General features: G+C 36.2%; 1 protein-coding gene across 1 annotated transcript; it reads left to right on the forward strand.

The window, feature by feature from the left end:
• The first annotated feature begins 977 nt into the window (after positions 1 to 977).
• Positions 978 to 24,916, forward strand: LOC145096173 (uncharacterized). Its single transcript, XM_079033939.1, has 6 exons — positions 978 to 1,028; positions 1,139 to 1,245; positions 22,385 to 22,432; positions 22,775 to 22,942; positions 23,022 to 23,214; positions 24,188 to 24,916. Exons 1-6 carry the CDS (start codon positions 978 to 980, stop codon positions 24,914 to 24,916), a joined length of 1,296 nt encoding a protein of 431 aa, XP_078890065.1.
• Positions 24,917 to 25,825: the final 909 nt, after the last annotated feature.

The following is a 25,825-nucleotide window of genomic DNA, read 5'->3' on the forward strand; positions in this document are numbered from 1 at the left end:
CCTCAAGATCAACCAAGAAGATCTTCCAGAGTCACCAGACCACCAGAAAGATACTCACCATCTATCAACTACATTCTCTTGACAGAAAATGGTGAACCCGAGTGTTACTCTAAAGCTATGGGGTTGAAAGACTCATTGCAGTGGGAGCTAGCAATGAAATATGAAATGAAGTCACTTGAGAAGAACAAGAGATGGTTTCTAACAAAGTGTCCATCTAGAAATAAGTCTCTTCAGAACAAATGGGTTTTCAAGATCAAGGATGAACATAATGGTACTAAACGGTACAAAGCTAGATTAGTAGTTAAGGGGTTTCAACAAAAAGAGGGAATTGATTTCAATGAAAATTTCTCCCCGGTGATGAAGATGACTACCATCCGGTTTGTTTTCAGTATTGTAGCAACAGAAGGCTTGCATCTAGAGCAGTTAGATGTCAAGACAACTTTTCTACATGGTGACCTAGATGAAGACATTTGCATGACACAACCAGAGGGTTTTCAGACTAAAGGCAAAGAAAAGTTGGTGTGTAAACTGAAAAAGAGTTTGTATGGACTGAAACAAGCATCCAGACAATGGTACTTCAAGTTTGATAACTTTATGTGCAGAATTGGTTATAGGAGATGTGACATTGACCATTGCTGTTACATCAAGAAGTTTAAGGGTTCTTATATCATTCTACTACTCTATGTAGATGATATGTTGATTGTCGGTTAAGACATGTCAGGGATCAAGAAGTTAAAGAGCCAAATGTCTTAAGAGTTTGAAATGAAAGACTTAGGAGATGCAAACAAGATACTCCGGATGAGTTTTTTCTAAAACAAAGATGGTTCTTTGACACTATCTCAAGACAAATACATTGGGAAATTAAAGTGTTAAAGAAATTTAGCCTTCAAGATGCCAAGATCCGAAGCACACCTTTGGGAAGTCACTTTAAGCTTTCCAAAGTTTAGTCACCCAAATCAGATGAAGACAAGAAGGCAATGGATAAAGTTCCTTATGCATCTGCAATTGGCAGCCTCATGTATGCAATGGTATGCATGAGACCAGACATAGCTCATGCTGTGGGGGTTGTTAGTCGTTTTATGTCAAATCTAGGAAGAGAAAGTGGGAAGCAGTTAAATGGCTATTAAGATACTTGAAGGGGACTTCAAAGATAACATTGCATTTTAAGGGGAAAGATGTCATTCTAAGTGGTTATGCAAATGCAGACCTTGGTGGTTGTAAAGATTTATACAAAAGCACCACAAGGTATGTCTTTACAGTGGGAGGCACTAAAGTGAGTTGAATGTCTAAACTCCAGAAAATTCTTTCTCTTTCAACCACAGAAGTAGAATATATGGCAGTTGTTGAAGCAAGCGAAGAGCTTATATGGTTGAAGAATTTTCTTGAAGAACTTGGCAAGGAACGACTTAATTGGGCATATTTTCTAATAATCAAAGTGCAATAAACCTTGCAAAGAATCATGTCTTCCATTTGAAGACCAAGCACATACAACTAAGATATCACTTCATCAGAGAGAGAATTAATGATGGAACTCTGAAATTGAAAAATATCAAAGGAACTAAAAATCCAGCTGATAAGTTGACTAAGGTTTTACCTTAAAGAAGTTGAAATTTTTCATAGCTTCAACTGGTCTTCAGGTTAATTGAAGAGAAGGCCAAGTAACTAGGAGGGAGCTAAGATCAAACATGTTTACAGAAATACATATACACAATTGAAGCACCGGTGAAGATTGTTCTGTGGTTTCAAGTGGGAGATTGTTGTGTGTGAAGCCATTTATTGGGTTGGTAAAAATAAAAGGTACTGCCAGAACACAGGAAGCCAGACTTTTAGGGCCATATCTATTTTTTGTGTTTGGTGGACAGCCGTATTAATGGCATGCTTTTGTTGGAATAGTGTCTAAGGCTGCAACTATATTAGGCAAGTATTTGACCCGATTGTGCATGGTCCTTTTGGGTTGCCTTCACTATAGCAACTTGATAGGATGATTTATTATGAGAGAATAAATATTATTAATATATTATGAGAATAATATAATGAATAATAATATTGTTATTTGATTAATATAAGTCATAGATTAATTAGTATTAATTTGGTGACTTAAAGAGATTAATTAAATAAGAGGGTATAAACTGTCAATTGTTTGATAGTTGCACTTTGGGCTGTAAATCCTTCTTGGATAGAGGATGGAGGGATTCTAGGGCTTGGGATAGCCTCAAATTCGTCCAAGGCTATCTTATGTAAGGATTAGGATTGCTTTAAGGAAAAATTATCCAACTAGGGTTTAAGGGTGAAACCCTAGGAGCCTTACAAGTATAAATAGACCCCTAAGGCAAGGGAAATCGGCACCTCTGCTAAAGCAAAGAAACCCTAGCCGATTTCTAATCCCTCTCCTCTCTCTCAAATCATCCTCCTTGCTAGTTGGTGTTTGTAAGCCATTAGAGGAGTGACAATTGTGACTCTAGAGCTCCAAGACAACAAGATCAAAACAAGAGATTCAAAGGTAAATTTCTAGATCTGATTTTGTTTTGTTCTTATACCTAATTAGTCATTAGAAGTCTTGGATTCAAAGCATGTTTAATTAGAGAAACCTAGATCCAAGCAGTAGGGTTTGCATGTGCACATAGGAATGTTCATATGGCCAAAACCCATCAGTGGTATCAGAGCCTAGATTGGTTTCTATTAAATTGTTGCTTGTTTGTTTGAATCTTACCTGCAAAATTCGAATTTTGTGTTTCTGAGTCATGGACTCGGCGAGTCTCATTGTGGACTCGGCGAGTTGGCCTGACTCTGCGAGTCCCATGGTGCACTCGGCGAGTCCAAGGGTCAGGAAGGGCCAAATTCGGGATTTTTTGATATTTATCTTATGGAAACTTGCCTTTATCATATTAGATCTACCCTAATCCGATTTTTTGATATATATGACTATAATCTTAATCTAATTAAAGAGATTTATCAATTAATAAAATATTTAATTTCCTTATGTGATAATTAATTAATTATTTTGATTAAATTGGTAAATTATTATGCAAGAAATCTTAAATAAATCAAATATGGATAATTATGGAATTAATTGTTAATTAAGATTATTTGTTATTTGATCCTCCATGTTTTAAATATTTAAAACTTGTCCTCAAGTTTTGAAATTTATGTTTTGTGATTAAAAGTTTGATTTAGAAAATTTAAATTTTAAACCCTAGAATTTTACAAGTTTAAAATACAACCCTATACTAATATAATATTACAAGATTAATATATATATATATATATATATATATATATATATATATATGTATAACTAAAATGCTAGTCTTACCGTTAGTAGGCCTCATTCACGAAGCCGATCTATAAGGTGGGTATAAGGTTGCGGCCTATAAAATGGCGCTTAATGGGTGTACACCCACACCCACCGCTTGCTTGATCGGTGGAGGGTCGTTAGCCGAACGGGTAGGATAGGGCAACCTCATCCTCTCATTAAAAGTATAATATGAAATTTAAACATGCCATTGAAATGTTTCAATGAATCTCATCTAAACCTAGGAATTCTCAAATTCATTTAGAACTTAAAGTTAGGTTTTCATGGTGGAGAATTAGTGAATCGTCATTCACTTACCTTCAAATTGTTTGCATGTTAGATTACGGCATCCCTTTTCTAATATGTAAATACTGTTGTTGGATCCTAGCCCTAATTTTTCTTATTGGGTGATAATTAGGGATTCATATTCTAATCTATCTTTGTCCTTTCTATTTGTAGATGTCAAACGCGAACAACGCTGCTGCTAGTTCTTTCACATTGATGAGCCTTTGTCAAAAGGTCACTTTCGATGGGACGAACTTTAGCGAATGGATAAGATACATTCGCACCATTGCTCGCTATGAGGATAAGGAGTATGTCCTCGATGAGAAGCTCGAGAAAATCAACCCTAAAATCGCTACTCCGGCTGAAATGACCGCTTTTGAAACTCACGAGCGTGATGCAACGAAGGTTCATTGCATCATGATAGCCACTATGAACTCCGAATTCCAAAAGTCCTATGAGGACATGTACCCGTATGAGATGCACCAAGACTTATTGGAGAGATACCACCAAAACGCGAGACAAGAGCGTTATGAGATTTTCACTAACATGATTTCCGCTAAGATGGGTCATGGAGAGTCTCTTACCGTGCACCTGCAAAAGATGCAAAGGTATGTCGACCGTCTTCGCAAATTGAATGTTGACTTTGAGGAAGACTTGGTGATCGACATGGTGCTTCACTCTTTGCCTCCTAGCTACAATCAATTTAGGATGACCTACCACATGAATAAAGAGGAGGTCACCCTAAGCAAACTCCAAGGTCTCTTGAGGGTCGCTGAGAGCAACTTCAAGGACAAGTCCGTTGCACCAACTCCCAATCCACCCGCTGCTCCTGTCTTGGCTATTGGACAAGGAAAGGGAAAGAAGAGGAAGGCTTCGTCTAAGAACTATCGTAAGGTTAAAGCCCGAGATGGTGCCTCTTCTAGTGGGACCAAAGTTGATCCTGCTAAGCCCTGCCCTAACCCAAAGGAGGCAGAGTGCCACCACTGCCACAAGATAGGACATTGGAAGAGAAGCTGCCCAGAGTACCTGCAAGCCATCAAGGAAGGAAAGATCAAGCCGTCTTTCGCAGTTATATACACAATCAAATCTAACGATTCATCTCATGCTATTTTCTTGGGTTCTTGATACCGGTTGTGGTTACCACATTTGTTCTAATGTGCAGGGACTAAGAAGAAATAGGGATGTGGAGGCTGGAAGAATAAATCTAATCATGGGGAACAGAAGATCGACGTCTATGACCAAGATTGGAGTGTATTCTTTAGTACTTAGGAATGGTTTACGTTTAGATTTGAACAATTGTTGCTATTCGCCAGAAATGGCTAGAAACATCATTTCATTTCATGGTTTATTTAGACAAGGTTTTAGATTTTCTTTTAATAATGAGAATGGTTCTATTTTGGCTTATCTAAATGGTGTCTTTTATTTTGAAGCTATACCATGTAATGGAATTTATGAAACTGTTATGATTGTTGATAACTTAGGAAATGATGTTTTGAACATAGATTCTTCCAATAGTATGGATAGAGCATCCTTGTGGAATTGTCGTCTTGGACATGTCAACAAGAAACACATAGCCCAACTCCAAAAGGATGGAGTGTTGGAGTCATTCGACCTTAGGGAAGATGACACATGCGAATCTTGTTTACTTGGAAAGATGACCAAGTGACCCTTCACAAGTATGTGTGAAAGGGGCGAGGGTCTATTGGAACTAATACATACCGATGTATGTGGACCGTTTAGATCAACCACGAAGGATGGGAACCGCTTCTACGTGACTTTTACCGATGACTATAGTAGATATGGGTATATCTATTTAATCAAGCAAAAGTCAGAAACTTTTGAAAAGTTCAAAGAGTTGAAGAATGAAGTGGAGAATCAATTGGGCAGGAAAATCAAGATGCTTCGATCCGATCGAGGAGGAGAGTACCTAAGTCTTGAATTCCACGATTATCTCAAGGAGTGTGGAATAGTTTCACAATTGACGCTTCCTAGGACACCGCAATTGAATGGTGTGGCAGAAAGGCGTAATCGAACCTTATTGGATATGGTTCGCTCTATGATGAGTCGTGCTTCACTACCAATCTCTTTTTGGGGGTATGCCTTAGAGACTGCCACCCATATCCTAAACCGAGGCCCTACTAAGAAGGTTGCCAAAACACCTCACGAGATGTGGACAGGGAAAGCTCCCTTGTTAGCACATATCAAGGTTTGGGGTTGCGAGGCTTTCGTAAGACGAGATACTCATGACAAGATCGAACCTCGTAGTGAGCGATGTATTTTCATCGGCTACCCGCTGAAATCCTTTGGATATCTCTTCTATAGACTGAAGGACAATGTTGTCTTTGTTGCGAGGAGAGGAGTTTTCCGAGAGCGAGAACTCATAGGCCAAGGAGAAAGTGGGAGGCAAATCGAGCTTGAAGAGATTCAAGAGTCGATAGATGAAGGAACCTCTACCGCTGGAACTCAACCCGATGAGGAAACTCCGGTTGAACCGATTGACGAATCCTTACCTCTTAGACGTTCTGAAAGAGTTAGAGTTCAACCCCAGTTTTATGGTTTTCATATTACTACCAAAGTGGACACGTATATTAGTGATGGTACACTAATAAACCTTGATGAACCTAATAGCTATAGGAAGCCATGGCAGGCCCGGAGTCTATGAAATGGAAAGAGGCAATGGATAGCAAGATCCAATCCATGTATGATAACCAAGTTTTGGAATTTGGTTGATAATGTGCCCGGACGTAAGACCGTTGGGTGCAAATGGATCTTCAAGAAGAAGACCGACGTGGATGGAAACGTACACACATATAAAGCGCGATTGGTCGCGAAGGGCTTTACTCAAACTCTCGGAGTTGACTATGACGAGACCTTCTCACCAGTTGCGAAGATAAAATCTATTAGAGTGATGCTAGCGATTGCCGCATTTCATGATTATGAGATTTGGCAAATGGATGTCAAGAGCGCTTTCCTTAACGGAAAGTTGGCTGAGGATGTTTACACGGCTCAGCCAGAGGGGTTTGTGGATCCGAAGCATCCGAATAAAGTGTGTAAGCTTGAGAAGTCCATTTATGGACTTAAGCAAGCATCTCGCAGATGGAATCTTTGCTTCGATGAGAAAGTCAAAGAGTTTGGATTTGTACGAAGCGAAGATGAATCGTGTGTATATGTCAAAGCCAGTGGGAGTATAGTAAGCTTCCTCGTTTTATATGTCGATGACATATTGCTCATAGTCCTGGCTCGGGAAGTGCTTCACTATGAAGGACCTCAGAGAGGCTTCTTACATTTTGGAAATAAGGATAGTGAGAGAAAGAAGTAAGAGACTAATAGGACTTAGTCAGAGCACTTACTTAGAGAAGGTACTAAAACGTTTTAGTATGGAAAACTCGAAGAAAGGAGAATTACCGATACAAAGTAATGCCAAGTTGAGTAAGACTCAAAGTCCGAGTACTGAAGCAGAAATAGCAGAAATGAGCTGAGTACCATACGCTTCCGCAGTTGGCTCAACCATGTACGCTATGACTTGTACTCGCCCTGATGTAGCCTTTGCCTTGAGCATGGTTAGCAGATATCAAGGGAACCCTGGCAGAGCTCATTGGATTGCAGTGAAGAATATCCTTAAGTACCTTCGGAGGACGAAGGGATGGTTCTTAGTCCTTGGAGGTAGTGATGACTTGAAGGTGCGAGGGTATAGTGACGCCAGCTTTCAGACCGACAGGACAACTACCGTTCGCAGTCGGGCTGGGTCTTTACCCTGAATGGAGGAGCAGTGAATTGGAAAAGTTCCAAGCAGGAAACCATAGCTGATTCAACGTGCGAATCAGAGTACATTGCAGCAAGCGAAGCGTCGAAGGAGGCAATATGGTTGAAGAACTGCATCGGTGATCTTGGAGTTGTACCCGCCATAAAGGAGCCCATGGAGATTTTCTGTGATAATGAAGGAGCGGTTGCCTTGACCAAGGAACCGAGGGATCATGGTAGATCTAGACATATCGACAGAAAAAATCACTTTATTTGACATCATGTAGAAGAAGGACAACTCGTAGTGAAGAGGATATCATCAGAAGATAACCCAGCAGATCCGCTTACGAAGGGACTGAGTAGGGTTAAGCACTTGCAGCATGCTAGGAGTATTGGGCTGAAGGATGATATTAGCATAGATTAGATAGTAGTAGAAACGTGTAATAGATAAATGTAATTAACATTTGATGATTAAATAAAGGAGTTTTATTTATGAGTAATGTTACTGTCTTATGTTAATTGTTTAACTATTGTTTCATTTTGCATGTTTTGACTTCCAAAATAATTGAATTTATTAAGAATAATCGAATTATTCAAATTGTCCGTAATCGTTCATATGTTGGAAGTAGATATGAATGAAGATTGTCGTGAATTGGTGCGTAGATTGTCTAAATGGTATTAGACATGGCAAAAGATTGTTGCGACGTTCATGAGTGCTTATGAACTGGTTTTGAGCATTGGAACAAACCCGCGCTTGCTGGAATCACCTTATGGAATATGATATATAAAAGGGTGATCGCAAGACGATAATATCATATACTCTTAAAACCTAGATATATGGTTTGTTATTTGTTAATTGGTTGTACATTGATACTGCGAAAACGCATCAGTAACTCGATGTTATAAAACGCATTGTTGTGTATAGTTGATTAATGAATAAGTAAGTGCATATAAGTCGAAGTTTATCTGTAACTTTTATCCTAAGAGGGTAAAAGCGATATCTCGGCCGCTCGATGATTTGATTTGACTTATGTGCCGGGCCCGGTCAGAACTGAATTGATGTGTTCGATTAAGTTCTATGTTGAATAAATCGGAGATCGAGAAACCAAATGCTAGACAAATTAGTTCCATAGAATTGTCAACATGATATCTAAATAGAGGACTGTACGATCCCTTATCTGAAGGACAAGATTGATTAGATCAGAGTTTGACAGCATCTTTCAGAGCTACGATTGCAAATCGAATTGTACTTGTGCATATAGTTACTAGACTTATCCAAGTGGGAGACTGTTGGAATAGTGTGTAAGGCTGCAACTATATTAGGCAAGTATTTGACCCGATTGTGCATGGTCCTTTTGGGTTGCCTTCACCATAGCAACTTGATAGGATGATTTATTATGAGAGACTAAATATTATTAATATATTATGAGAATAATATAATGAATAATAATATTGTTATTTGATTAATATAAGTCATAGATTAATTAGTATTAATTTGGTGACTTAAAGAGATTAATTAAATAAGAGGGTATAAACTGTCAATTGTTTGATAGTTGCACTTTGGGCTGTAAATCCTTCTTAGATAGAGGATGGACGGATTCTATGGATTGGGATAGCGTCAAATTCGTCCAAGGCTATCTTAGGTAAGGATTAGGATTGCTTTTAGGAAAGATTATCCAACTAGGGTTTAAGGGTGAAACCCTAGGAGCCTTACAAGTATAAATAGACCCCTAGGACAAGAGAAATCGGCACCTCTGCTAAAGCAAAGAAACCCTGGCTGATTTCTAATCCCTCTCCTCTCTCTCAAATCATCCTCCTTGCTAGTTGGTGTTTGTAAGCCATTAGAGGAGTGACAATTGTGACTCTAGAGCTCCAAGACAACAAGATCAAAACAAAAGATTCAAAGGTAAACTTCTAGATCTGATTTTGTATTATTCTTATACCTAATTAGTCATTAGAAGTATTGTATTCAAAGCATGTTTAATTATAGAAACCTAGATCCAAGCATTAGGGTTTGCATGTGCACATAGGAATGTTCATATGGCCAAAACCCATCAGCTTTATGGTTCCCTTTCTTTTTCTTTGGCCAGGTATCATTTCAATCTCTATAAATGAGATTACTTTGGTTTTGTAAAAATGTGAACACAAAAGAAATAAAAGTCCTAGTTACCCGTGTGTGGATGTAGGTCATCATACCAAACCACCTTAAATTCTTGAGTTCTTGATTGTTCCAGCTTGTGAGAATTATGTTCATGTGATAACCGTCTGGTCCTCACATACAAAAATCATATGAAAGTGAAGCGCATTGCTATAATGGGTAAAAGGTAAAGTACCTTGTCTAGAACTTTTTTTTAAGTCTTGATATGATTCGCTTTAATTCGATGTAAGATCAACTAAACAATGTCTAACTTACGTAGAAAGAATACAAACAAATGTATGATGCTATAATAAACACACCAATTAAAGTGCATATTTATTACTTGAATGTAACGAATATTATGAAATTATGATCCTTGAAAGCTGACCAAATTGGGAATAATAACAATAACTCGAAAGAAAATCTAAGCAAGTTAGATCACATCAGCAACCATAAGTCCTGACCGCTTTAAACCAACAATCATAATTGACTAGTATCCACATAACCTTACAAAAGGTTCAACCTTTCAAATTTTATCTATATAAGATTAGAATCTTCACAACCTTGGATCGTTAAAATCTTCTTAAAGTAGTGTAACTTTGATTCCCATATGTTTGGTTTAAGTGTACTCTTTACACAATAGATTCAAGTAAAAACACTAACTTAAACCTTTTGTAGAGAAGCAATTCCAAGTACAGAGACTAAATGTTAATTATTCAATAGTTGAATAATGAAAGGCTTTGGATCCCTTAGAGGCAATGGAAGAAAATCACAAGTGATAAGGCTTGTGGATTTTCGTCTCATACTAGATAGAAGGAAGAAGATTTGAATTTTAGATATAATGTATTATTTAATTATTATCTTTATCTAGTTGCCAATTCAAATCAGCTTTCTTTCCTCTCCTTGGCACCTCATTATTTTTGTCCCACTCTCCTCTACTTGATAGACTGAGAGTTTCTCTTCTCATTTGATTAATTTTGTAGTCACTCTATTGTTCTAAGGGTCAGTATTCTTACATCTAATAGTTAGAATTTTTGGGTGTGAACCATTAGAGGTAATCTAGTTTGGTTACTCTTTGTTGGCTTGGAGATTTCGAAATCATCATCAAAGGTTCTACAAGCAAATTGGTTTTACTAAAGATTAATATTTATTGATACCTCTTATAGATGTTAGTTGTTCATATTATTTAGGTTAAAGATCCTAGTAGTTTTTAGTTGTTTTCTTGCCTTAGATTAATAACGATGTTCCCACTGCCAATTGATATATATATATATATATATATATATATATATATATATATATATATATATATATATATAACCAAGATCAAATAAGAAGTAAAATTTTGGTAGGAAGGTATGAAATCTTTTATATACATATTTTTTTAGCAAACAAAAAAATGAATCATTAGATGATTCAAAAGTGAGATAATTCACTACCAAAAAATTCAAAAAAACTCCTTCATGATTTTTTTAAGTAAATTAAGGAAAAAAAATTCACTTTTATGATAATTTAAGTGAATATAAAAACAATCAACATAAAATTAATCATCGAGATGTTTTTTTCGGAATTTTTTTTTTGTGAATCATGTTATTTTTTATTCATCTAGTGATTCATTTGTTTTGTTCACCAAAAAATATGCCGAAAAAAGCTTCTTACCTTCCTACAAAAAAAAGTTTCTTACCGGATATATATATATATATATATATATATATATATATATATATATATATATATATATATATATATATATATAACCTATCAGATGCATAGGCACGAAACCTTTCTTAGAGTCATGCATCTTGAATTTCCTGAAAACTTTATCTTTGTATGTACTCTGGCTCAATCTAGTGAGTCTTCTTGATCTGTCTTTATAGATCTTTATACATAGTATGTATGTTGCTTCTCCCAAGTCTTTAATAGAAAAACAAATCTCATGCCACGTTTTCACACTTTGTAAGGTTGGGACATCATTTCCTATAAGTAGTATGTCATCGACATACAACACAAGTAATGTAACAACACTCCCACTAACTCTGACATATACACATGGCTCATCTTCACTCCTCGAAAAGCCAAAATTTTTGACATTCACATCAAATTAAAGATTTAAATTATAAGATGCTTTTCTAAATTATACCATTCCCATTCTCCAACATATTTTCCTATAAAAATGTTTAAACACCTTCCCAATACTCATCACCACTAGCTATCCATGCATTTATATGTTTGCCATTAGGGAAGTCCACAAAAATGCATCTTTTATTATATACTGCTTCTTTTTGGAAAGCACCTTCATGTGAGATGAGGAACCATATCATCTTGTAGCCAGAAAAAAAATCAAATGTTTTATTTATATTCATATGGAATAAAGTTTTAAACGTTTTGATGTATAAAAAATAAATAGTTAAACTTTTAAATATATATTAAACAATACATGTTCAGTTACATTTATAGTGTTCCGAGGAGACTAGAGAATAATATTTTGGGTTTTAGAATTGTTGGAACTTCCTCCAAAAAATACTTCAAAAAAGGTAATACAACTCCATCCATGTCTAGAATTGAAGTAAAATGTTATGATCCCACATTGGATTAATCAATGTTTGATTGGTAATTTATAAGTGTAGGTGTCCCCTCCTCATAAAAGTTGACTTTTGGTAATGAATCCAAATGATCACTATAATTCTGAATATTTCTAAAGATGTGTTATTTGAAGATACTTTCTAAAATTTTATATAAAACGTTTGTAAAAGGAAAAAGTGAAGATTCATAATACAAAGTTGTTGATTTTCCATGTATAAATCTGTCACACCCCCGGCCGGCAGCGGAAACGTCGGACGGTACAAACATGGGAAAATTAGACCGAGGCATTCATATATATATATATATATATATATATATATATATATATATATATATATATATATATATATATATATAGAACATAACACAAGGTATATCAAAAACATTTCTTTTATTTATTATAAATTATTTTGCGACTACATTATTTTAAAAGTCAAGCACGCACCCTAAACATGACTAAAAACGATAAATAAACAGAACTAAACTCCAGCAAGCTTCCTTGAAGATTTCCTCCTCCTCCTTCTTAACAAAACTATCCTCTACACTCATCTCCCTGAGAATACATGTATTTTGGAAAACATAAACATAATGTTGATGAGTGCACATGTGTTTATAGTTTTTGCCTTTTGGTTGCATTATTTTAAGAATCCTTTTTCGTTTCGAAAAACATTTCCTAAAGTATTTTATCAACCCTAGCTTACTATCTTTTTAGGATATCTAACGATCCTATCTTATTATTTTTTAGGATTTTTTTCATTAATCCTAATTTACTATCGTTAGAGGATGCTTCACTAATCCTAACATATTTATCAACCCCTCTATGGTGTAACGCCCGATGGTTCCAAGGTATTAATTATTTAATCATTTATTTAGTTGTCTTAATCATGCAAGTTACTGTTGGGCTTAGAGAATTGCGCCTTCATGAGTGGGCTTTGATGAGGCCATAAGCTCGGCGTAAGCCTGGTGTACGTGGGGCGTAGAAGGACCAAAAGGTATCGCCGAGGCATTCACGTACGCACACCATACGTCTTCAGAATCATATCCCTAATTTCTAGGGTTCAATCCCTATATAATGTCATTAAGTCCCATGTGTTAGCCTACTTATCAGCCTTTATTGTCCAAAAACCCTAATATTGACACTATGACATCTTGTGTGTGTTCTTGCCCTTGTGGAGTGTATTCAGGGCCGGCCCAACTACATGGGCAAGTTGGGCTTAGGCCCATGGCATCAAAAAAATGGGGGCATATTTTTTATGCAGCAAGTCATAATATATCTATGTAATTTTGGCCCAAAAATTAAACCCAATTACTCCGATAGTCCAATCCAATAATAATCAACGTTAGGGCATTACCGATTCAACGATCTTGACCTTGAGCGCTAAGTGGATTAGCGCAATCGTCAGTTGAAGACTTGAAGCAGTCGGGAGATGAGGAGACGGTCGACCAACGTTCAAGTGGATTCAACGTATTTGTTGTGTGGGTATCACCGATTCAGCCGATACATTCAATCAATAAATCTTGACCTCTCAATTTCTTATTCAATCTTCTTCTCAATTTCTTATTCAATCAATCAATCTTCTCTAAAACTTATAGCCTATACATTCAATCGATCTTTCAACATCTAATTTTTGATTTGATGATTTCTAATTACCGACAACAAACGAAGGGCGGAACCGCAGAATGGAAGTAGGGAACCAAGAAGGCAAGAAATCAAACACAACCCGTGAGGCCGTGAGTCCGTGACTGCCGACTGGAGATACAATCTGATTGCAATTTGGCAATTTCTATTCTTCATTCTGATAAACTCAAATTTTGGGTGAGTTTTCTTCAATTGACTGTGAGTCTGTGAGTTTTCTTCAATCATTGTTTCTTTTTTCTTAATATGATTAATTGAATATTGTGATTTGTTGTTTGAGTTGCAGATTTGGAAATTGGAATTTTCAATTGTTTTCAAATAGAAAACGAAGTGAACCACAGTTTCTGAATTCTCTTTTCAGTTCTCATTTTGTGCTCTTCAACTTATTAGGGTAAGTTCTTTCTTTTTCTTCAAATGATTTTTTTTATTTCTGTATGAACATCAAACTTGTTGGGTGCTGCATAAATCTGTCAACTCTAAATATGGTTTTTACCATTTGTTTTAGGACTTAGGAATTTTTTTTCTTACCTGTTGGATCTGATGGGTTTTAGCCATAAGAACTTTCCTATGTGCGCATGCAAAACCCTAATGCTTGGATCTAGGCTTTCTAATTAAACATGCTTTGAATCCAAGATTTCTAATGACTATTTAAGAATAAGAACAATGATAAACCAGATCTAGAATCATACCTTTGAATTCCTTGTTGATTTTATTGTCTTGGAGCTTCTAGAGTCACAATTGTCACTCCTCTAAGGGCTTACAAACACCAATAGCAATAAAGATGATTTAGGAGAGAGGAGAGGGGAGGAAATTGGCCAGGGTTTCTATGCTTTAGATGAAGTGCCGATATCCCTTGCCCATGGGGTCTATTTATACTTGTAGACTCCTTAAAGGTTACAACCTAAACCCTAATTAGATAATCTTCTCTTAAGGCTATCCAAATCCTTTCCATAGATAAGTCATTGGACGATTTTGGAGCTATCCTAGCTTCTAGAATCCGTCCACTATATATCTATAAGGATTTATAGTCTAAAGCTTAACTATAAAACAATTGACAGTTTATACCCCTTTATTTAATTAATCTCTTTAAGTCACCAAATTAATTCCAGTTAATTCTATGACTTATATTAATCAAATAACAATATATATTATTCTTTATATTATTCTCATAATATACTAATAATATTTACTCTCTCTTAATAAATCATCCTATCAAGTTGCTATGGTGAAGGCAACCCAAAAAGACCATGCACAACCGGGTCAAATACTTGCCTAATATAGTTGCAGCCTTAGACACTATTCCAACAGTTTCCCACTTGGATAAGTCTAGTAACTATATGCACAAGTACAATTCGGTTTGCAATCGTAGCTCTCAAAGACGCTGTCAAACTCTGATCTAATCAATCTTGTCCTTTAGATAAGGGATCGTACAGTCCTCTGTTAGATATCATGCTGACAATCCTATGGAATGGTTAGTCAAACATTTAGGTTTCTCGATCTCTGATTTATTCGACATAGAACTTAATCGAACACATCAATTCAATTCTGACCGGGCCCGACACATAAGTCAAATCAAATCATCGAGCGGCCGAGATATCGCTTTTACCTTCTTAGATAAAAGTTACAGATAAACTTCGACTTATATGCATTTACTTATTCATTAACCAACTATACACAACAATGCGTTTTATAACACCGAGTTACTGATGCGTTTTCGCATTATCAATGTACAATCAATTAACAAATAACAAACCATATATCTAGGTTTTAAGACTATATGATATTATCATCTTGCGATCACCATTTTATATCATATTCCATAAGGTGATTCCAGCAAGCGCGGGTTTGTTCCAATGCTCAAAACTAGTTCATAAGCACTCATGAACGTTGCAGCAACCCTTTGCTATGTCTAACATCATTTAGACAATCTACAAACCAATTCATGACAATCTTCATTCATATCTACTTCCAACATATGAACGATTGTGGACAATTTGAACAATTCGATTATTCTTAATAAACTCAATTATTCTGGAAGTCAAAACATGCAAAGTGAAACAATAGTTAAACAATTAACATAAGATAGTAACATTACTCATAAATAAAACTCCTTTATTTAATCATCAAATGTTAATTACATTTATCTATTACACGTTTCTAATACTATCTAATATATGCTAATATCATCCTTCAGCCCAATACTCCTAGCATGCTGCAAGTGCTTAACCCTACTCAGTCCCTTCGTAAGCGGATCTGCTGGGTTATCTTCTGATGATATCCTCTTCACTACGAGTTGTCCTTCTTCTACACGATGTCTAATGAAGTGATATTTTCTGTCGATATGTCTTGATCTACCATGATCCCTCGGTTCCTTGGTTAAGGCAACCGCTCCTTCGTTATCACAGAAAATCTCCATGGGCTCCTTTATGGCAGGTACGACTCCAAGATCACCGATGAAGTTCTTTAGCCATATTGCCTCCTTCGACGCTTCGCTCGCTGCAATGTACTCTGATTCGCACGTTGAATCAGCTACAGTTTCCTGTTTGGAACTCTTCCATGTCACTGCTCCTCCATTTAGGGTAAAGACCCAGCCCGACTGCGAATGGTAGTTGTCCCTGTCGGTCTGAAAACTGGCGTCACTATATCCTCGCACCTTCAAGTCATCATTCCCTCCGAGGACTAAGAACCATTCCTTCGTCCTCCGAAGGTACTTAAGGATATTCTTTACCGCAATCCAATGTGCTCTGCCAGGGTTCCCTTGATATCTACTAACCATGCTCAAAGCGAAGGCTACATCAGGGCGAGTACAAGTCATAGCGTACATGATTGAGCCAACTGCGGAAGCGTATGGTACTCGGCTTATTTCTGCTATCTCAGCTTCGGTACTCGGACTTTGAGTCTCACTCAACTTGGCATTACTTTGTATCGGAATTCTTCCTTCTTCGAGTTTTCCATACTAAAAAGTTTTAGTACCTTCTCCAAGTAAGTATTTTGACTAAGTCCAATTAGTCTCTTACTATCCTTATTCCCAAAATGTAAGAAGCCTCTCCGAGGTCCTTCATAGCGAAGCACTTCCTGAGCCAGGACTTAACCTCCTGCAAAGTCGGGATGTCATTTCCTATGAGTAATATGTCGTCGACATATAGAACGAGGAAGCTTACTACACTCCCACTGGCTTTGACGTATACACATGATTCGTCTTCGCTTCGTACAAATCCAAACTCTTTGACTTTCTCATCAAAGCAAAGATTCCATCTGCGAGACGCTTGCTTAAGTCCATAAATGGACTTTTCAAGCTTACACACTCTATTCGGATGCTTTGGATCCACAAACCCCTCTGGCTAAGCCATGTAAACATCCTCAGCCAACTTCCCGTTAAGGAAAGCGGTCTTGACATCCATTTGCCAAATATCATAATCATGAGATGCGGCAATTGCTAACATCACTCTAATAGATTTAATCTTCGCAACTGGTGAGAAGGTCTCATCATAGTCAACTCCGGGAGTTTGAGTAAAGCCCTTCGCAACCAATCGCGCTTTATATGTGTGTACGTTTCCATCCACGTCAGTCTTCTTCTTGAAGATCCATTTGCACCCAACGGTCTTACGTCCGGGCACATAATCAACCAAATTCCAAACTTGGTTGTCATACATGGATTGGATCTCGCTATCCATTGCCTCTTTCCACTTTGCAGACTCCGGGCCTGCCATGGCTTCCTTATAGCTATTAGGTTCATCAAGATTTATTAGTGTACCATCACTAATATACGTGTCCCCTTCGGTAGTAATATGAAAACCATAAAACTGGGGTAGAACTCTAACTCTATCGGAACGTCTAAGAGGTAAGGACTCGTCAATCGGTTCAACCGGAGTTTCCTCCTCGGGTTGAGTGCCAGCGGTAGAGGTTCCTTCATCTATCGACTCTTGAATCTCTTCAAGCTCGATTTGCCTCCCACTGTCTCCTTGGCCTATGAGTTCTCGCTCTCGGAAAACTCCTCTCCTCGCAACAAAGACAACATTGTCCTTCGGTCTATAGAAGAGATATCCAAAGGATGTCTGCGGGTAGCCGATGAAAATACATCGCTCACTTCGAGGTTCGAGCTTGTCGTGAGTATCTCGTCTTACGAAAGCCTCGCAACCCCAAACCTTGATATGTGCCAACGAGGGAGCTTTCCCTGTCCACATCTCGTAAGGTGTTTTGGCAACCTTCTTGGTAGGGACTCGGTTAAGGATATGGGTGGCAGCCTCTAAGGCATACCCCCAGAAAGAGATAGGTAGTGAAGCACGACTCATCATAGAGTGAACCATATCCAATAAGGTTCGATTACGCCTTTCTGCCACACCATTCAACTGTGGTGTCCTAGGAGGAGTTAATTGCGAAACTATTCCACACTCCTTGAGATAATCGTGGAATTCAAGACTTAGGTACTCTCCCCCTCGATCGGATCGAAGCATCTTGATTTTCCTACCCAATTGATTCTCCACTTCATTCTTGAACTCTTTGAACTTTTCAAAAGTTTCTGACATTTGCTTGATTAAATAGATATACCCATATCTACTATAATCATCAGTAAAAGTCACGTAGAAGCGGTTCCCATCCTTCGTGGTTGATCTAAACGGTCCACATACATTGGTATGTATTAGGTCCAATAGACCCTCACCCCTTTCACATGTACTCGTGAAGGGTGACTTAGTCAGCTTTCCAAGTAAACAAGACTCACATGTGTCATCTTCCCTAAGGTCGAATGAATCCAACACTCCATCCTTTTGGAGTTGAGCTATGCGTTTCTTGTTGACATGTCCAAGACGACCATGCCACAAGGATGCTTTATCCATACTAGTGGAAGAATCTATATTCAAAACATCATTTCCTAAGTTATCAACAATCATAACAGTTTCATATATTCCATTACGTGGTATAGCTTCAAAGTAAAAGACACCATTTAGATAAGCCAAAATAGAACCATTCTCATTATTAAAAGAAAATCTAAGTCCTTGTCTATATAAACCATGAAATGAAATGATGTTTCTAGCCATTTCTGGCGAATAGCAACAATTGTTCAAATCTAAACACAAATTATTCCTAAGCACTAAAGAATACACTCCAATCTTGGTCACAGGCGACGATCTTCTGTTCCCCATGATTAGATTGATTCTTCCTTGCTCCACATCCCTACTTCTTCTTAGTCCTTGCACATTAGAACAAATGTGGTAACCACAACCGGTATCAAGAACCCAAGAAATAGTATGATTAGAATCGTTAGATTTAATTGTGTATATACCTGCGAAAGATGGCTTGATCTTTCCTTCTTTGATTGCTTGCAGGTACTCTGGGCAGCTTCTCTTCCAATGTCCTATCTTGTGGCAGTGGTGGCACTCTGCCTCCTTCGGGTTAGGACAGGGCTTAGTGGGATCAACTTTGGTCCCACTAGAAGAGGCACCATCTCGTGCTTTAACCTTGCGATAGTTCTTCGATGAAGCTTTCCTCTTCTTTCCCTTCCCTTGACCAATAGCCAAGACAGGAGCGGCAGGTGGATTGGGAGTTGGTGCAACAGACTTGTCTTTGAAGTTGCTCTCAGCAACCCTCAAGAGACCTTGGAGTTTGCTTAGGGTGACCTCCTCTTTGTTCATGTGGTAGGTCATCCTAAATTGGTTGTACATCGGAGGCAAAGAGTGAAGCACCATGTCGATCGCCAAGTCTTCCCCAAAGTCAACATTTAACTTGCGAAGGCGGTCGACATACCTTTGCATCTTTTGCAGGTGCACGGTAAGAGATTCTCCATGACCCATCTTAGCGGAAATCATGTTGGTGAAAATCTCATAATGCTCTTGTCTAGCGTTCTGGTGGTATCTCTCCAATAAGTCTTGATGCATCTCGTACGGGTACATGTCCTCGTAGGACTTTTGGAATTCGGAGTTCATGGTGGCAATAATGATGCAATGTACCTTCGTTGCATCTCGCTCATGAGTTTCAAAAGCGGTGATTTCAGCCGGAGTAGCAATTTCAGGGTTGATCTTCTCGAGCTTCTCATTGAGGACATACTCCTTATCCTCATAGCGAGCAATGGTGCGAATGTATCTTATCCATTCGCTAAAGTTCGTTCCATCGAAGGTGACCTTTTGGCAAAGGCTCATCAACGTGAAAGAACTAGCAGCAGCGTTGTTAGCGTTCGACATCTACAAATAGAAAGGACAAAGATAGATTAGAATAAGAATCCCTAATTATCACCCAATAAGAAAAATTAGGGCTAGGATCCAACAATAACATTTACATACTAGAAAAGGGATGCCGTAATCTAACATGGAAATAAATTGAAGGTAAGTGAATGACGATTCACTAATTCTCCATCACAAAAACCTGAACTATTAGTCCTAAGTGTATTGAGAATTCCTAGGTTCGGATGAGATTCATTGAAACTATTCAATGTCATGTTTAAATCTCGATATGCCCCTCTTGTTTGTGACTGGGATACCGAGGATCACAAAGCGGGTGTGCATTACCATGTAAATTCACATGGTGCCTTCATTGTAACGATCACCTATTTGATGTGCCGGTAAACCACACACGCTCCATCGAACTATGATAAACAATGAATCACCCTTTGCCACCTTCTCTTAGAACCAATTAGTGTGTCGGTAAACCACACACGCTCCACTAACTTCTTAGCAAGGGTGCAAAGTGTAATTTCATGGGATTGCATCAATTCACTTTTCCTAAAGTAACTAAGATTGGGAAATTTTAAAATATGTGTAGTTACTTTGTATTACTTATTATACTTTTAATGAGAGGATGAGGTTGCCCTATCCTACCCGTTCGGCTAACGACCCTCCACCGATCAAGCAAGCGGTGGGTGTGAGTGTACACCCATTAAGTGCCATTTTATAGGTCGCAACCTTATACCCACCTTATAGATCGGCTTCGTGAATGAGGCCTACTAACGGTAAGACTAGCATTTAGTTATACATATATATATATATATATATATATATATATATATATATTATTCTAGTAATATCGTATTAGTATAGGGTTGTATTTTAAACCTTTTAAAATCTAGGGTTTGAAATTTAAATTGTCTAAATTAAAACTTTTAATCACAAAATATAAATTTCAAAACTTGAGGACAAGTTTTAAAGATTTAAAACATGGAGGATCAAACAACAAATAATTCCAATTAACAATTAATTTCCTAATTATCTATATTTGATTTATTCAAGATTTCTTGTAAGATAATTACCAAAATAATCAAAATAATTAATTAATTATCATATAAGGAAATTAAATATTTTATTAGTTGATAAATATCTTTAATTAGATCAAGATTATAGTCATATATATCAAAAAATCGGATTAGGGTTGATCTAATATGATTAAGGTAAGTTTCCATAAGATAATTATGAAAAAATCCCGAATCTGGCCATTCCTGACGCCTGGACTTGTCGAGTGCACAAAGGGACTCGCCGAGTCAGGCTTACTCGCCGAGTCCACTTTGGAACTCGCCGAGTCCATGACTCAAAAACCAAAAATCGAATTTTGCAGGTTTGTTTCAGTTAATCAAGCAACAATTTAATGAAAACCAAGCTACGCTCTGATACCACTGATGGGTTTTAGCCATAAGAACTTTCCTATGTGCGCATGCAAAACCCTAATGCTTGGATCTAGGCTTTCTAATTAAACATGATTTGAATCCAAGACTTCTAATGACTATTTAAGAATAAGAACAATGATAAACCAGATCTAGAATCATACCTTTGAATTCCTTGTTGATCTTATTGTCTTGGAGCTTCTAGAGTCACAATTGTCACTCCTCTAATGGCTTACAAACACCAATAGCAATAAAGATGATTTAGGAGAGAGGAGAGGGGAGGAAATCGGCCAAGGTTTCTATGCTTTAGATGAAGTGCCGATTTCCCTTGCCCATGGGGTCTATTTATACTTGTAGACTCCTTAAGGGTTACAACCTAAACCCTAATTAGATAATCTTCTCTTAAGGCTATCCAAATCCTTTCCATAGATAAGTCATTGGACGATTTTGGAGCTATCCTAGCTTCTAGAATCCGTCCACTATATATCTATAAGGATTTATAGTCTAAAGCTTAACTATCAAACAATTGACAGTTTATACCCCTTTATTTAATTAATATCTTTAAGTCACCAAATTAATTCCAGTTAATTCTATGACTTATATTAATCAAATAACAATATATATTATTCTTTATATTATTCTCATAATATACTAATAATATTTACTCTCTCTTAATAAATCATCCTATCAAGTTGCTATGGTGAAGGCAACCCAAAAGGACCATGCACAACCGGGTCAAATACTTGCCTAATATAGTTGCAGCCTTAGACACTATTCCAACAGGATCTGCTTGATTACAATAAAAAAAAGGTAATTTTTTGTTTGTGAAACAAATAAAGGCATCAAATTCTGTTGTTGGTATATGGGATTTATGGAATTATGGTTTACTTTAGGTATAGTTTCTGATTACTATAGTCTATGGTTTGTTTATGATACAAATTTCTGAATTAATTTTCTAAAGTTTTGTTTTTGATTCTGTGATGTGAATCAGGACTTGGGACTTGGGAGGCTGATTTTTGTTTATTTTAAAATCTTGAAAGGTATATATTTATTTCATTGTAGTGTTATTAGTCAGTAGTTGTTGAAAATGGATTTGTATTTCTGATTGTATGTTTTAATTTTCAGATTATCGGCATCTTCAAAGTGGGAAATAAAAACGAAAACTTTGGCCAGGTTGTATCTTTCTTTGCTTAACTTTTATAACTAGAATTATTGATTTTTTTTCTTTGCTTAGCTTTTATAACTAGATTTGCTGATTTTTAAATATGCTTCCCCGAAAACAACCATCGGGTGCTCAAAATAGAAACGAAAAAGAAAAGAACAAGAAGAGGCTAATCAATTAAGAGGGTCTTTGAATAAATATTTTGTTAGAAATCAAAATTCTAATGATCCGGTTAATAATTTTAATGTTCCACCTAGTACTTCCAATGATTCGATTGATATTTCCAATGATTTTGAAAAAAATGATTTTTTTGATAAAGATAAACCAAGTGATTTTAATATTTTTGATCCTAGAGTATGGGATGATTTAGATTCAAAAATGAAAGATTTACTAATAGAAAAAGGGCCAAATAGAGAAGTTGATACCGACACAATTTTTCCAAAAGATTCACTTGGTAGACATTTTTCATTTGATTTTTTCATTCGGAAATTAAGAAATGGTGATTCTTTTGATAGAAAATGGTTAGTGTATTCAAAAGAACTTGTTAAAGTTTTTTTGTTTTTGTTGTAAGTTGTTTAAAACCATTCGAACTAAAAGTAGTTTGGCAACCGAAGGAATTAAAGATTGGAAGCATCTTAGTGAAACATTAAAACAACATGGAAATAGTTGCGATCATATGGATAATTTAAGAACTTGGAATGAAACGCGAATTAGGTTAAATAAAAACGAAACAATTGACAAAGAAATTCAAGAAATGATAAAAAAAGATACCGAACATTGGAAAGAAGTTATGGTTAGAATTATTTCTGTTGTAAAATGTTTAGCAAAAAATAACTTGGCTTTTCGTGGTACAAATGAAAAAATTTATGAAAACTCAAATGACAATTTTTTAAGTGTAATCGAATCAATTGCGGAGTGGGATCCGGTAATGAAAGAAAATTTTTGAATGATTCAAGATAAAGAAACACATAATCATTATCTTAGTCATAAAATTCAAAATGAATTAATTGAAATGTTAGCATCCGAGGTAAAATGTGCAATTATAAAAAAAATCAAAAGGGCAAAATATTTTTCTATAATTCTTGATTGCACTCCGGATGCTAGTAACCAAGAACAAATGACTTTGATTATAAGATGTGTAGATTTGGAAAGTGTTCCATTAAAAGTTGAAGAGTTTTTTTAGAGTTTTTAATTGTAGAAGATACATCCGGTCTAGGTCTTTTTAATGTTTTACAAGATGCCCTAAAATCTCTTGATTTGGATATTAATTATGTTCGTGGTCAAGGGTATGATAATGGAGAAATATGAAAGGTAAACACTAAGGTATTAAAAAACGATTGCTTGATATAAATAATAGAGCTTTTTATATGCCTTGTGGATGTCATAGTTTAAATTTGGTTTTGTGTGATATGGAAAATTCTTGCCAAAAGGAAAAAACTTTTTTTGGTACATGTCAAACGATATATAATGTTTTTTCCAATTCAACCAAAAGATGGAGTGTTTTACTTGAGTTTGTTGATGATCTAACACTTAAATCATTATCAGCTACTCGTTGGGAAAGTCATATTGAATGTGTCAAAGCAATAAAAACACAATTTTATCAAATAAGAAAAGCTTTAAAAAAACTATCTATAATAAGTGATAATGGACAAGTGTGTAGAGATTCTAATTCACTAGTAAATGGTGAATTTTCTAGTTTTGAATTTATTTTAAGTTTAGTTATATGGTATGATATTTTGTACAAAATTAATTTGGTATGCAAAAAGTTACAATCCAAAGAAATGCTTCTTGATGTTGCTGTAAAAAATTTAGAGGGGTTAATTAATTATTTTGAAGAATATAGGGAAAGTGGGTTTGACTTTGCTATTAGTGAAGCAAAAGAAATAGCAAATAGTGTTAAAGTTAAACCTGAATTTCCTCAAAAACGCAATAAAAAAAGAAAACAACATTTTGATGAAATTCCAAATAGCGAAAGAGAACACCAATCTTCTCAAGAAGCATTTAAAAGGGATTTTTTTTTTATTCTTGTTGATATGGCTTTTGTTCAATTGAAAAGTAGATTTGAACGAATGCAATATTTTGAATCGATATTTGGTTTTTTGTTTGATGGTTCCAAATTAGTTTCTTTAGTTGATGATGTATTAAAGAAATGTTGTTTAAATCTTGAGTCCAATTTGAAAAATGGTGAAGATTATGATATTGATGGAGATAGTTTATTCATTGAGTTAAAAATTTTGCAGAAAATGTTGCCGGATGAAGCATACAAAAGTCGAAGTCCTTGGACATCTATTCAAATAATGGAGTATGCAAGAAGAATGGATATGTTCCCTAATGTGTTGGTTACATATAGGATATTATTGACGGTGCCGGTTACGGTTGCTTCCGCGAAAAGAAGTTTTTCAAAATTGAAGCTTTTGAAATCGTATCTCCGAAGTACCATGACACAAGAAAGATTGAATGGATTAGCAATTTTAAGTATTGAAAGTGATTTTTAAAAAAATATTGATTATTGTAAAATAAGAGATGTTTTCGCTTCAAAAAATGCATAAAGACATCGTTTTAGGTGATTTTTTGTATATTTTGTTTGTGTTATTTGTTTGATTATAAAAATTACTACATTTTTTATATTAGAAATTACTACATTTGTTTGATTATATGTTTTTGTTATTTTACGGTACACATATAAGGGCATAATTTTTTTATCTCGGCCCAGGTAGTAAAAAACAATGGACCGGCCCTGAGTGTATTTTTAGTAGTTTGGTGCCTTGGAAAGAAGAAGATTCTTGGAGCTTGAGCTTGAATATCCAGGTTATCATCATCATTTGGCACTCATTTGAGGTATAAAGCGGAGAACTTGCTTTGTTGATGATTATATCTCTTTTTTGGTTTAAATTTATGTTTTTAGCCATAATTTGGATTGATGTTCGGATTAGGACGTCCCAAAGGCTTATTCTTTCAGATCGAATGTCTTCATGGGCACTTTTGGCATAAGGGTGCCAAATTTATGGAGTTTAGGGCCTCATGCATTCATTAAGTCCTTCGTTAAGTCCTTTTTGAGATTTAGAGCTTCTTATGGTCATGTATTGACGTAAAGTTAGCAACTTTACGTGGTATTTCAACTTAAAGTGGTCAATCTACATCCTGGAGAAAAGTCTTTACGGGTTAGGAGCATAATATCGACGTTAGTCGAATTGGTTGAGTATGCTGGGCGTACAAACACGTACGTGCAACGTACAAGCCCTCGATGCAGTATGCTTAGTGTACCAGCTGAGTACATCCAACATACTCAGTCTGACAACATTTTGATATTGGACATTCGGTGTGGGCTTGGAAGGTTAGGGTTTAGTTGGGCCACCTGATTTTGGGAGTTTTTGGGCCATGAATATTATTGGGCCTTGTTCTAA

Source organism: Lactuca serriola, chromosome 3 (genome assembly GCF_051521515.1).
Source record: "Lactuca serriola cultivar US96UC23 chromosome 3, Lser_US96UC23_V15, whole genome shotgun sequence".
Classification (NCBI taxonomy): Eukaryota; Viridiplantae; Streptophyta; class Magnoliopsida; order Asterales; family Asteraceae; genus Lactuca; species Lactuca serriola.

Coding starts and splice junctions, on each gene's coding strand:
- LOC145096173 (XM_079033939.1), top strand. CDS start 978: ATGGATAAAGTTCCTTATGCATCTGCAATTGGCAGCCTCATGTATGCA. Junction 22,943..23,021: donor GATTCTTTTGATAGAAAATG/GTTAGTGTATTC, acceptor AACTAAAAGTAG/TTTGGCAACCGAAGGAATTA. Junction 23,215..24,187: donor AACATTGGAAAGAAGTTATG/GTTAGAATTATT, acceptor GTATGCAAAAAG/TTACAATCCAAAGAAATGCT.